The sequence below is a fragment of the Anomalospiza imberbis genome, chromosome 9, assembly GCF_031753505.1.
Source record: "Anomalospiza imberbis isolate Cuckoo-Finch-1a 21T00152 chromosome 9, ASM3175350v1, whole genome shotgun sequence".
Taxonomy (NCBI): Eukaryota; Metazoa; Chordata; class Aves; order Passeriformes; family Viduidae; genus Anomalospiza; species Anomalospiza imberbis.
Genome location: NC_089689.1, coordinates 17,403,682 through 17,416,227, shown reverse-complemented (window position 1 = coordinate 17,416,227; position 12,546 = coordinate 17,403,682). Strand labels below are relative to the sequence as shown.

The window sequence follows — 12,546 nt, the reverse complement described above, 5'->3', positions numbered from 1 at the left end:
CACCGTCACACTTAAGTTACAGTGACAGTTAATTTAAAATCAGAGGGCCTTATTTTCTGTGAGTCTGACAGACACTGCACATTTATTTCTCATTTTTAATGGCAATATTGTACAACATTTAAAGGCGGAGTCTGAGTAGGACCAGAAAAATATTACCTTACTTTGTCTTCATTCTATTTTTTTACTTCGAAGTCAAAACAGCAGATCCGTCTCTTCTAGGAATGGCTTTTGGCCCAAAAGTCAAGTGGGAAATGAAATGACTGTAAATGTGCATGTTGGAGGGTGTAACAATCACTGGCTCATAAGCAGCAGGGTGAGTGGAGCACTGTAGAGGAGGGTCTGCTCTACTCTCTCCTTCACCTTGGGCAATTTACACATGCAATGGATTGGCTTCTTCATCAAACGAGAGAACTTGGAGATTCTTGGATCAGTCTCTTGGATTGACATCTTGGAGATGTCATCCAAGACATCTCACCCATGTCCCATTCCATCACCTCTGTGTTGCTCAGTTTGGACAGCACTTTCCCCAGGGGAAGTGCTGAGGACAGTGGCTGTCATTAGCCTACTGGCAGGGGCAGTCTCCATTGGAAGAATGGGCAGACTGATTTAATAAGTAATTTTCATTCCTATTGGGAAAGTCTCTGTTCTTTTTAATAATGAAACAGGGTCATTAAATTACTTTTTGCTTAACCCCTATAATTAGGGAGTTGATTTAGTGATGTTCATTTGGATCTTCAATGTGTGTCCAATTCTCAGAATAACATTGGTCAGTAGTGGCTATAAATTTGGGAAACACAACTTCAGATGCCTGCAGAGCTCAAGGGGAGCACCTTGAAGACTGTAAGTGGTTCTTGATCTCCATGTGAGAGTTTAATTGCTGCTGAAGGCTGCTGGTGAGTACTGGAGACCACTGTTGTATTTATATGCTGCACTTGTGAGCATCCTTGCTGAAGGAGCAGTCAGCGGTTACAACTGCTCTGTTATCAGCTGATCTGCTGATAAGGCAGCAGCAAATGTCTTGGCATTGGCAGACTTGCATTCATCTCAGGATGTTCTCTTCCCTTTTTTGGATGATTGCTATAATCCAGCTGCCCCTCTATAGAGTACACTCTTTGATACTTACTATATTGAGGATGCCCTTGATTTTTAGCAGCTAAATTTTATCAGAAAAGGGAGAGAAAGCTCATCATTTGCACTGATCTTTCAGATTCAAGAGTAACATTGCTTTGTCTTGTCTTGGTGGATGGTGGAAGGAGGAAGTCAAAGTAAGGAACTTGTGGCTGAGTTTGTTCACAAGCTGGTGGCCAAACTGTGGGGAGAGAAATGTGGAAATGGGTGTGTGCCTGGGTGTAGCAACCCTGTTTCGCAAGGACACTCTTCAAATTTCCTCCTCCTTTCTGCACAAATAACACACGCCAGGTTGCTTGGGCTTTCCTACCTGGAAATATGTGTGTCTAGAGGATTTGAAAACATTGCAGGAGTATGAGGTCATTAAAGCTTGAACTCTTGTCTTTTTTAGTCAGATGTAATATAGAAGTTCATTCCTAATGCCACATTTCAGAAGTGGCAGAAGCCCTCCACTGTACTCAGGCACTCTGGTTTTTGTTGTATTCCCCTCTGAATCAAAGGTTTCTTTACCCCCTCATTTATCTAATTTTGAGTCTCTCCAGTATTATCTGGGTTGTTTTTTTGTTTTAGTAACAGCTAACCCCAGATCATGTTTTTTTCTGATGTGATTGCCATAGATGAATCATACATCAGCTAATCTAGTAAGTGCAATATATACACATATTTTATACACGTGTGTGTGTGCATGCATGCACTCAGGTACTTGTGTGTGTCTTTCTCAGGCTGCTATGAATGGTGAAGCTCTCAGAAAACATTTTATATTATAGCTGACATGTGAGTTGGCATTTTTGATCCAGTAACTGGAAACATTTCATATGTTTCCTTTCTAGATACAACTGTGTACTTTCCAGGAGGGATATGGTTGGCTGCTGTATATATAAAAATAGCGGAATTCTAAATTCAGAAGTATTTATTTTGAGATTTTTAGCCAGAAACAGTTTTTTGGTCGCTTTAAGTAGCTCAGCTTAATTTAGGGTCAGGATTATGTACTCTTGATAAAAGTAAGGTTAAAATAAGAAAGGAAATAGACAACTTGAAGGAAGAAAAAAGAAGTAGCTGTAATAGTTAATAAAAACTGGCAGGTTTAAATGTATATTGGAAAGCATGTAGCAATATATATAGAATAATACAGTCAGGGAAGACAGATGACTTGTCCTGACCCTGACAGTGACATCTGCTCTCTGTCTTAGATACTGGCTGATGAGTTTAGCTGGTACATTTTATCTGTGTGACACTGGTCGTGCGTGGAGCATGATGAGCAGATGAGGCAGGCTGTGTTGGGCTGTCCTGGGCAGTTATCAGAATTGAACTGAAACAGGATGGGAAAGAATCAAAGACTAAAAAGATAATGTGTTTGTACACTTGAAATACACTATTTCTTGGTAGGAGACTTCATCCCCTATGAACTACTGGGATGTAGCCCAGGACCAGCAAGGTTCATGTTATCAGCAAGAAGTTGTATTTTAAACAGCAATTTTACAGCCTGCTAGCTGCTGCTCATTTTCATCAAGTGTGATGGCATCAGCAAAGCATTGCAGCTGCTTCTGAGTAAAACACAGTAAGCAACTTGAATAGCTCCTTAGGACAAGAACTAAAAAAAACATCTGTCTCAATGAAATTAATGCAAGTCCATCATAGAGACTGAATCTAATTAAGCCAATGGGAATTTGGTCAGATTTCAGGCCCAAGTGAGTCTGGCTACCTCACGTTTTCAAGAATGATTTATGCCTCTGTTACCTTAATCTTGTTGCCATATGGGACATTGGGGCTGCTTCCGATTGCCTAAGTACTTTCTTTAGAAGCAGTCTGCCCACGTGAGTGACTCAGGATTGCAGTGCTGCATGGAGCTGCACTGAGATGCTGCAAAAACAGTGAATGTCTGCCTGTCTGTGGGGGTTTATACAAACCACACTGAACGAGTGTATGTGTGTGCTTGTTACCACAGGAAAGGCTCAGTAAACAATTGCTCACTGCTCATTCTGTCCTCATTCTGCCATGGAGGTTAGTCCACCACTACTTTGCAGGGCCACAAATGAAGCACAAACAGTAATTAAAGAAACCTTGTGCCTAATGCAATAAATTTCTTATGAGGTAGAAAGGAAGTTAGTTGTGAAGATCTGCTTTGTTTCAGAAAGAGGTAAATGCTGAAATGTTCTGTAAGATTATTTTTCATCTATTGGTAGTGAAGTGTCTTTTGGAAGATTGGTCACTTTTTGAGGTGAAATTGGATGAATTAAAATAGTTCTTTTACTTACAATGTTCACATTTATATATAAGTAGTAAATAGTCAAAAGCTAGTTTGTTTTTTGATGTTGCTCTTTATTTGCCTTTAAAAGATACATTAATAAATTAAAAGCACCTAGAAGTGACAGAAGTAGCAAGACATAAGCCTGCAAGTACAATACAACCCAATCTAAGAAGGTAAGCAAGAACGTCCCCAGGAAAAGCTACAAGTGTTGTAAATAAAGCTTTCAGAATTGGCTGGTGACCAGAGACCATCATAGCTGGGACAGCCTCACTCCATGGTGTCATTTTTCCTGTTTTTCAGGGGCTAGCTCAGGCTGGTGGAGTGTTCTTCTCTTGTATCTGTTATGCCCTGCTCATCAAGGCAAGTTTCTGTCTTGCAAAGCACATCAAAATGTCAAACAAAGCAGGACATCTCCCCCATTTTTGGTGCCTATGAATTTAATAATTGTACCCAGAGCAGTGCTGCATATCTGCCAAACTCAGGAGGCACAAAAAAAACTTTAACTGCAGTTTTTAGAGGTTACTTTGGGCACTTCCCATTAGATTTGTACTCTGTCATATGGAGTCTGTGAAAATGACACTCAGATAAAACGAGAGAAAGGGTTAGAAGCTGTTGGAAGCTGAGCAGGATTCTTGTTGCACATGTGGTAGCCACAGTTTGTGAGATGAGAATCATTGACTGTATTGTTTTATCTTAATGTTCAAAGCTATCACCTGGGGTAACTAAAGTAAAATATGCATTATCTGTCTGTCTAGTCTCCCTACCCCTCCCAAATGTAATAGGACTACGTAGGTTGACTCCTGCCTGCTCAGAAGTCATGATAAGATTATTCGACTAAAGAAAACTATTTAATTAAGCTGACAGAGATAGCCCAAACCCTCAAATCACCTCAGTGATTAATGCAAAAGTACTATAGTAACTATAGTCTGATGAGTAGCAGAAGCAGTCATTCAGTCAGAATACATGCAGAGAAAGTAGTCAACAGCTGTAACTATTCACACCACAAAGGAGATACGAGAGATGGTTTGGTTTTTTTTTTCTTTTTTTCTTCTTTCTGTTTCTCATTTCCTCCTTAAAGAAATCCTGTTTCTGACTGATTCCCTGTTCAATCACTGGGTCAGAACCTCAGCTCTGTAAATCAGTGTGGATCAAGGGGTCATGACAGGTTATGTCAATGAAATAGGAGGTCTTATGCCTGTATATTCATTTTACTGAAGAAATATAAATAAAGAGAATATAGAGATTTCCTGATTTTACATGTCAAAAACATATTACAGACATCAAATTAATTGTTTCATTAAAAGGTCTGGGAATAGCTAGTTTAAAAATTAATTTATTCTAATGTTTCCAGCTGAGATTTTCCAAAGAGCTTAGGGCACTTCAGTCTGCAAATTGCACTGAAATTCAGGGACAGACTTTGATTTCTGATTTCCTGAGGGTCCTTCATAAATCCCATGTTCAGGAGTTCATAGAGGGAAAAGTAGTCAGCAATGGAAGAGGACAATAAGGAGTAAACATTGATAGGAAAGCCATGCTATTAAATTTATCAGGAAGGTTGAGTAGAGCCAAGAGGTTTAGTTTCCCTGGGCAGCTGCCACTCCAAATTGACATTTCCTCTCATCTCTCAGCATGTGGCCTTGTGCTTGAAAAAAATTCTTCCGGCCAAGTGTGCAAGTACAGGAGCCATAAGGAGCTTCCACTGGTATCAAAACCTGAGGGAGATGAGCACAAACACAAAGGTTATGTTTGAGACAGGGAGATGCCAGCAGAAAATCTGGCTATTCACCTCCTTAATAAAATCATGCCCAGACCCTTTCTGTCTCTTATGAACATCAGTGGTAGATGCTGACATTATCACAAGTAAAAGTGGATCTGTAATGTTTACCTGAAGGAGGGAAAGAATAGGAGAGCACAGTAGCAGAATCACAAGAGTTTGGAGGGAGACTGGAGCATAAACAGACTATAGACCATTCATGTCAATGGAATAGCCCAATTTTTCTCCTTCATGTGAGCGTAACATAGCAGACTTTCAGCTGGACCTAGCTGGCAGCTAGAGCAGCTGTGGAGGGAGGAGCAAATACATCTCACCTCCTACCTCTTGCCCTCTGCCTGATCCCAGGCTTGTACCTCATCCACTGTTGGACCAATCTGGGATGCCACAGTGCATTCTGCTTGGGTAAAATGCACAGGTTGACATTATAATTGAGAGTCAAATTCAGTGGACAAAACAGGAAGAATTTTTCAGAGACAGTCTCTGTTACAGATCCTTTTGATGTCCAGAATATTCCACTTGACCTTTAGCTTTTATCAATAACACAAGAAGGCAATTATTTTTCCTCCTTTTGTAATCAGTTTAAGCCTTTTTTAGAGGTAATGTGGAGTTTTTACTGGGACTGGGAGAAAGTTTGGTTGCTTTAACTCTGTTTTATGTAGAACTGCTGCTATGCTTTGAGGCAGAGTATTTGTAAAGAGGGCAGTCAAGTTGTATTTGAAGCATTTACTTACTTCTTTGTCATTGGTCAGGCCTAGATTCTTCATGTCTACAACATTATAAAAAGTGTTGTTCAAGACGACTTCTATGACCTGTACCTGAAACCATGAAAACGGATGAGACAATGAATTAGGGCACCTTTTCAGTCAACAGCCCGGCAGGCTTTTCACTCTGTGTAAAAAAGAGTAATGCCACCCCCGCAGTACAGTTGATCAAAGGTGATCTAGTGAACATGTGTACACCTTTCACTTTTATTCAAGTGCTGCCAAGAACTGAGTGATGTTCTCCCCCATTGTGTTCCCAGCTGGGGAGCTTCCAGTCTTAGAACTGACAGAGGAAATAACAGTCTTATGTTGGTCTTCTCAGTGGTGCAATTAACATTCACTATTGTTGAAGTAAAACATCATTAGGAGGAAAGAAGATACCTGTGGCACTCTGGAAAGGACAAGCATCTGGATACAGTTGATAGTTTTCTGGTAAGAGGGTGAATATTCCCCACAGTCAGGTGGTCCGGCAAAGGCTTCAAGGATACACTCACGGATTTTCTTCCTAGAGGTAACACAAGTTCTTACACAACCTTGTATCAGCTGTCTCTGCTTAGATCTGTAATGCTCTGCTGTGGGGTGGTTTTTGTTTATATTTTGCATGTATTTTCTGACAAATATATAGCCCATGGGATTTTATGGAAGAACAATTTGTCCTTTCACCCAAATTCTGTTTCCTCTCCCCACCCCTGCCAGATATATAATTCACAAATATGTTTTGTTAAAACTATTTAACAGATTAGTTATTTGATTCTCCTGAAGTGTTCTGTACTGAACACTGAACTGTTTGTTTGAATCCTGTTTAATGATGTACCCTTAGAGAGAGAAGTACCCCTAAGACATGCCTCTCATCCCTCATAACAAGAGCTTAGTGTTGCCACTGAGACCTGTGAGTGGCTGGTGCACAGCAGCTGTGGATCTGGCCCTTAGACCTTCTGTCTTGTATAGAGGGACTTTGTGAGTATAGATTGGGAAATTAATATTACTTGATATCACACATACCATATGCAGTCAAAGTCAAAATCCTTGCATTCGCCGTATGACCATTTGCAGAAGAGCTCTCCACAAAGAATCCTGTCATGCCTTTCAGGAAGCGTGGTGTGTTCATTCTTATAGAAGCCTTCAAATCCAGACTGTGTTGTCTTCATAAGTTTCAGGTCCTTAATTCCAGCAAATACAATCAGAGGACCTGTGATTGAAAATTACAAGAAAATATGAGCGTCTTTTCATATAAAGAAGGAAACCTTTGGATTGTTGCACACTTCCATTGACAGCTCCAGAGCCAGAAAGCAGACAATAACTTTCTGCACACTGATATTGGCAGAAAGGTAAGAAACAAGACAGAAACTACTGAAGTCAGGCTCAATCTAGAAAATGGAGAATCCCATCAAGTGATCTGCAGTTAAGGAAAACTGAGGATAGACTTTTTTATCTCACTTGGAACTGGGATGTGTTGGGTTGGCTCATGCAGATGTCAATTTAGGAATGGCTCTAAAGGGAAATGAAATAGGCTACCAGTGCTGTGATGCACAGCAAGAGGTGTGGGGCCTTTTCCAAGAACACAGACAAATGTAAAAATTCTCTGTATAAAGACAGAGCCTCAGTCAGTAATTTGCTTTAGATACCCATCCTATTGGGAGTTTTGCATCTCTGAGAATGAGAGCCAGGAGCCAATGCAAATCCCTGCAGTTCAGCTAATGAACAAGAACTGGCACTGATACAGATGCCACCCACAGGTTCAAACTGTCAGTGGCTTTGCTCTTAGCCACTATTTATAAAACGAGCTGTCGAGGATCACTGCTGCATGGGTGGATCATTGTCGTCTAAACACCAAGCAGTTGTGACCTGAATTTTTTTCTGCTGACACCTTTTGAACAGCAGCTATTTCAATTTCAAGCAGTCATTCAGAGCACACTAAGATGGTAGCTGAAAATTTCACTGACCAGAGCTGCCAAAAAAGTTTATTCAGAAAAGAGAAACTTCATGGCATGCAGGCTTATTCAGAGCCTGTGCAGACAGTCAGGGGCTGAAGCCCAAGGTGCTGGTTTTATGCTGCTCTTGGTGCTCACACTAGCTAGTTCAAAATGCATCCTTGAATATGTCAAGTGCATAGTAATCCTGCCTTGAATTTGGAAGACTGACAAATTTTGTCTTTAAATTATGTCTTTGAAGGAATTTACACTGGAAATAATTCTACTGTGGTAGGCATTTCTATATTGCGTGGTTATTTAGAGGATTGGATGTTTTTAAACTGCTCTGTGACTGGATATTATTGACACTGTATCTTATCTATTTCTTTTCTTGTTTACATTCATTATTGTTTTTGAATGAGTCTAAGGAGGTGTATCTACAATTTTGCCTATGTCCCCCTGTTATTTACTAAAGCTGTAAAAAAATCTGAAGAAGAGACTGACCCTGGACAGGATATTCTGGGGTTTGTACAGATCTTGAATAATTCATTACTTGGGTTTAAGACTGTGACACACAGGTATTAATGTAGTGCAGGTACTATCAGTGAACCTGGAGAGATATTTATCTTATATTCAAACAGCCTTATTTGAAAGAGCTCCTTGCAACAAAAGGTTGACTGAAAGGCTGGCTGGTTGTGCAGCAATCAACCTGAAACTCGCTCCAAAGGAGACAGCACCCAGGGAAAGTTTCCAAGGTGAACAGCTCGTGCTGTGCTTTCAGGAGGCTTTGTGCTTGTGCTGTCTTCAGCTGACAAATTTTAATTCTGTTAAGTTACTTACAATGTTTTGAGTTTCCAAAAAACTCTGAGCCTTTTATCAGCTGATACAATGGCAAAACATAATTCTATTAAACCTCACTAGGGTTTTTCTTTTTTTTTTCATTATAAGAAAATTGTTAAACAATAGGATTAACTGAGAAATTAACTCCCATGTCTGGATGATAGGTGCATAGGAGGATGCTAAATATAGAGAACATTCTCTTAGAAGAAAAATAAAAGTGATTTGAAAATCTTCACTTTGGTTATTGTTCACCTAGACAGGGAATTCTAAGGAAACAACTAAAGGGCTACATGAAGGGACATCTCAGAAGGAAAGGTGGTTTCTTCAGTAAGCCATAAAAGCTTTCTCTTTGTGTAGAATCTGAAGTTGCAGAATTGCTTGTTAAATTTTCATGATGATGAAAAATTGAATACAATCTACATTAAGAGCAGCAGCTTTTCAAAAAAGTATAGACTCTTTTAGTTGGGTTTGTTTTTTTTTTTTTTTTTTTAAATTCAGGTGTCTTTTTTAATGTTTTCCAGAAAATACAGTCAATACTATTGAGGCTGCCAAAAGTACAGCAGTTAACAATACCAGAAACATTAAAAAAGATGAGGCCAAGAGGCACTGGAGACTTGTACAGGCTTTCTGTGTTCTTTCAGCAGGAACACAGGAACAGTGCTCAGATGCACCTTTCAAAACTTGTGTCCTGTCTGCAGGTGAAACTGGTCTTGCCACTGGTTCTGGATAGGATGGGAAGTAGTTCTAAGTTACTTTAATGTAGTATAGATAGGTACTGAATTCATGCCTAAACCCTCTAAAGCCATTATGTGAAATGATACAGTGGCCTCAACTTGGTTCCCAGTAATCCGTGAGATGTGGTAAACAAAACACCACCACAGTGAGACTGAACTTGGGCTTTTGTTGTGAACTACAGCAAGTAGAGAAAATTTTTACACTCCCTTTGGAATGGCAATTCATGGACAGACAGCTGAACTTGAAAGCCTGTCTTTTAAGTATCACAAAACTCTTGGTCAATCCAAATACTGCTTCGTTTATGTGTGGTGTGCAAAAACACTGAGCACACTCTGAAGTATTTTCATGTGAAAAATGGTTCACATATAGAGCAGAGTGCTCACCATGTTCAAGCTAGTCTGGCTTGCAGCAATGAGTTATTTTCTTAGAAATAAAATCAGGGCATCTTGAGAGGAGTTTGAAAATTACTGCAAACAAGGCAATTAGCCTGCAACAGTTTGGTATCACGTAAGGATCATAGGAGCCTGCATGTTGTAGTATAAGGTATAAGTATAAAGTATAAAAGAGAAAAGCCTGTTCTCAGAAGGCTGTTAAATCCTGTGGCAAGATGTAACAGTTCTGCTGGATGTGCTGTTGTAACTATTCCATGTTTGGGCTATACATACAAATGTGAGCTACGTCAGTTCTTCAGCCATGTCTCAGATATCAAGAACTTCAAAATTACACTATAAAAATATTCTTTGGTTTAGACCTCTGGAGTAGTTTGGCTGTGCCCTAAGCCCTGTAACACCCGTGGCTATCTCTAAAGCCATCTTCATCTCCCATTGGCAGAAATATTTACAGAGAAGCAGGGGACGCTGCCAATTCTTTTCTCACCATTCCGGCACTGCTCGGCTTCACAAAAGCGGATCCCATCAGGAACACATATGAATGAGTGGATGTGGGGAACACCATCCTGCAATTTAGAGCAGACATGTAAGTAAAAGTGCCATAAATATTATTATGTTAATTTGAAAACAGGAGCTAAGAGAGTGAGGAATGACTACAGCATAAACAAATGGAATGTATTAGTATTTTAGATACCTCATGCAGACGTTGCCATGGTACTTCTTGAACGTAGGTTTTGACGTACACCACTTGGCAAAATGTTGTCATGAAGTGATTGCAGATATCTATAGCAAATTGTTCTAAACTTGAGATCTAAGGCAGCAAACAGTATTATTAGAAAGAAGCAATTACCTCATGTACAAAAGTAGGTTTTTCTGGTTGTTGTAAGTATTTGGGAAGAATCAGAGTGTTTAAAAACACATTTCTTTTATATCTAGCTTGGCTCACTCTGCCCAGTCATTTGACCAGCTTGCAGCATATGCTGCAAATAGCAGCTACAGTTGTGTCAAAAATCTTCTATTCTGTGGTACGGTGAGCTGCAGTCCTTGGACTGACAGAAACTGCTGCAGGAGTCTTATGCTTTGAGGATATAATGCTGAAATAATAATTTACACAATTATTCTGATTGATATGGTGATATTCTAATTAAGTTTTACAGGATAAAGATGGGATTTCGTTATGGAGAAATTTAGTGCTACAGATTATCATTATGATACATGAAATTGATGGCAGTAAGAGCACAGAGAATTAAGAGGAGTATCATACTTAGAAACCTGTTTAAAAATACTGTATAGGAATAATGTGGGATTATGGGCTGTTAAATTTAAAAAAAAATGGCTTTTGTATGACACATCCACAAAAAAACAGTGCTAGCTCTTGAGAAAAAAAAGGCTTTGGAAAACTAAGAAAGAGTTCACAGGACAAGCCATGGAGGAGAAAAACTAAAATCACTGAAAATCACTTTGGTACTGATCTGATATGCAAATTGAAAATAAAAAGTTAGTATAACCAAAACTTCCAAATGAAGTTGTAAGAAACAGCAAGGCTAGTTAAAAAATAAAAAAAAAATACCCCATTTTTTTTGGCCAACACAAGGACAATATTCTTTATGGTGTCTGTAGGTATCACAAGAGAATTGTTTCCTTCCAGGTACTCCTGAGGAGAAGTCAGCCGGAGATGCGTACACACTTCCACTTCTTTAACGAAATGCTTCTTTCCCTCTCTATGGAGGCGAAGGAACTTAATTGAATTCTTGCCATATTCACAGTTGAGGACTTCAAGGTCCTTGATCTGCAAAGAAAGCGCGTACCAGTAGTAAAGAAATGCAGTGGAGGCCTGAGTTATGCTGTCATGCCACAATGTCAGTGAAACATAAACAGGGTTTATGGCCTTTATTTTTGTAGTTACCTGTGATAATGAGAATATTTTCATTATAAATTGCAGAGTCTTGATGGGAAGAAAAGATGCTTTAGGAGACTGTTGTTGTATTAGTAGCAGCTGTGATAAAATTTTAAAATTTTCTGGGGGACAGATTATAGAACAGGAGTCACAGTGAACTAGTCTCTCATTTGTCATCTGTGGGTTAGTCCTGACTGTATAGACCTTCACTGAGTCTCTTCTCTGGGATCATTGGTTTTGTTTGCATTAAGCCCTATTATTAAGTTTTACCCTGCTTCTGTCGAACACACCCCATTTACACATCTCTTACAGTGTTGGAGAGGCTGTACTAGCAAGGTGACAAAATTCTGCAAAGGTTGTGAGGATTTCTGTTGTGCTAAAACATCCAGAGCTCATTGCATGAGACTTTCCATGAGGCTGAAATATTCCATACTCCATATCAACAACTTTTAATGTAAATCAGCCCCTTTTCATGTAGACATAATGAGAATAGAGAAAGAGCATTTTCCACTCCAGAATATAAATTTAAGCTTTTTATGTGTGAGTTGCTAAAAGATTATCAGATGTGAAATCGCTTAATTCAGACATGTTTGTTCTTAAGAGAAATGTTAATGCACTTTAAAAATAGTTGAAGAAAGCTTTAGCTAACTGTAAGTAAATTCATTTGGTTCAGAGATCAGAGCGTTTCTCCGGCTCAGTCCCTACGGGCTCAATCCCCAGGGGTGACTGAAGGTGCCCAGTGCCTCGGGCGGGGTGCGGCGCTGACCGGGAGCCCTTTCTGCGAACGCGGGGCAAGGGCTGGGCGGAGAAGTAGTGAGGGGGAAATGATGTTTTGCTTGTCTGAACACCAGGTTTTTTTTCAGA

At 39.6% G+C, this 12,546-nt stretch overlaps 2 protein-coding genes and 1 long non-coding RNA gene across 3 annotated transcripts in view; 2 read left to right on the top strand and 1 right to left on the bottom strand.

Annotated features, from left to right (window-relative positions):
* The window catches only part of DNASE2B (deoxyribonuclease 2 beta), a 31,621-nt gene that overhangs the window by 8,847 nt on the left and 10,228 nt on the right, over nucleotides 1-12,546 (top strand). The window lies entirely within an intron of this gene.
* Nucleotides 4,643-11,859, bottom strand: LOC137479470 (uricase-like). Its single transcript, XM_068199924.1, has 7 exons — nucleotides 11,356-11,859; nucleotides 10,480-10,596; nucleotides 10,273-10,351; nucleotides 6,914-7,100; nucleotides 6,293-6,416; nucleotides 5,882-5,965; nucleotides 4,643-5,088 (listed from the first exon to the last, which is right to left on the bottom strand). Exons 1-7 carry the CDS (start codon nucleotides 11,857-11,859, stop codon nucleotides 4,951-4,953), a joined length of 1,233 nt encoding a protein of 410 aa, XP_068056025.1. The 3' UTR covers nucleotides 4,643-4,950.
* On the top strand, nucleotides 7,063-11,451 carry LOC137479471 (uncharacterized). Its single transcript, XR_011002271.1, has 3 exons — nucleotides 7,063-7,239; nucleotides 10,228-10,371; nucleotides 11,434-11,451. It is a non-coding gene; the product is annotated as an uncharacterized lncRNA (long non-coding RNA).

Coding starts and splice junctions, on each gene's coding strand:
- LOC137479470 (XM_068199924.1), bottom strand. CDS start 11,859: ATGACAAATGAGAGACTAGTTCACTGTGACTCCTGTTCTATAATCTGT. Junction 10,352..10,479: donor CATGGCAACGTCTGCATGAG/GTATCTAAAATA, acceptor TCTAAATTGCAG/GATGGTGTTCCCCACATCCA. Junction 5,089..5,881: donor GCCTGACCAATGACAAAGAA/GTAAGTAAATGC, acceptor CATCTCCCTCAG/GTTTTGATACCAGTGGAAGC.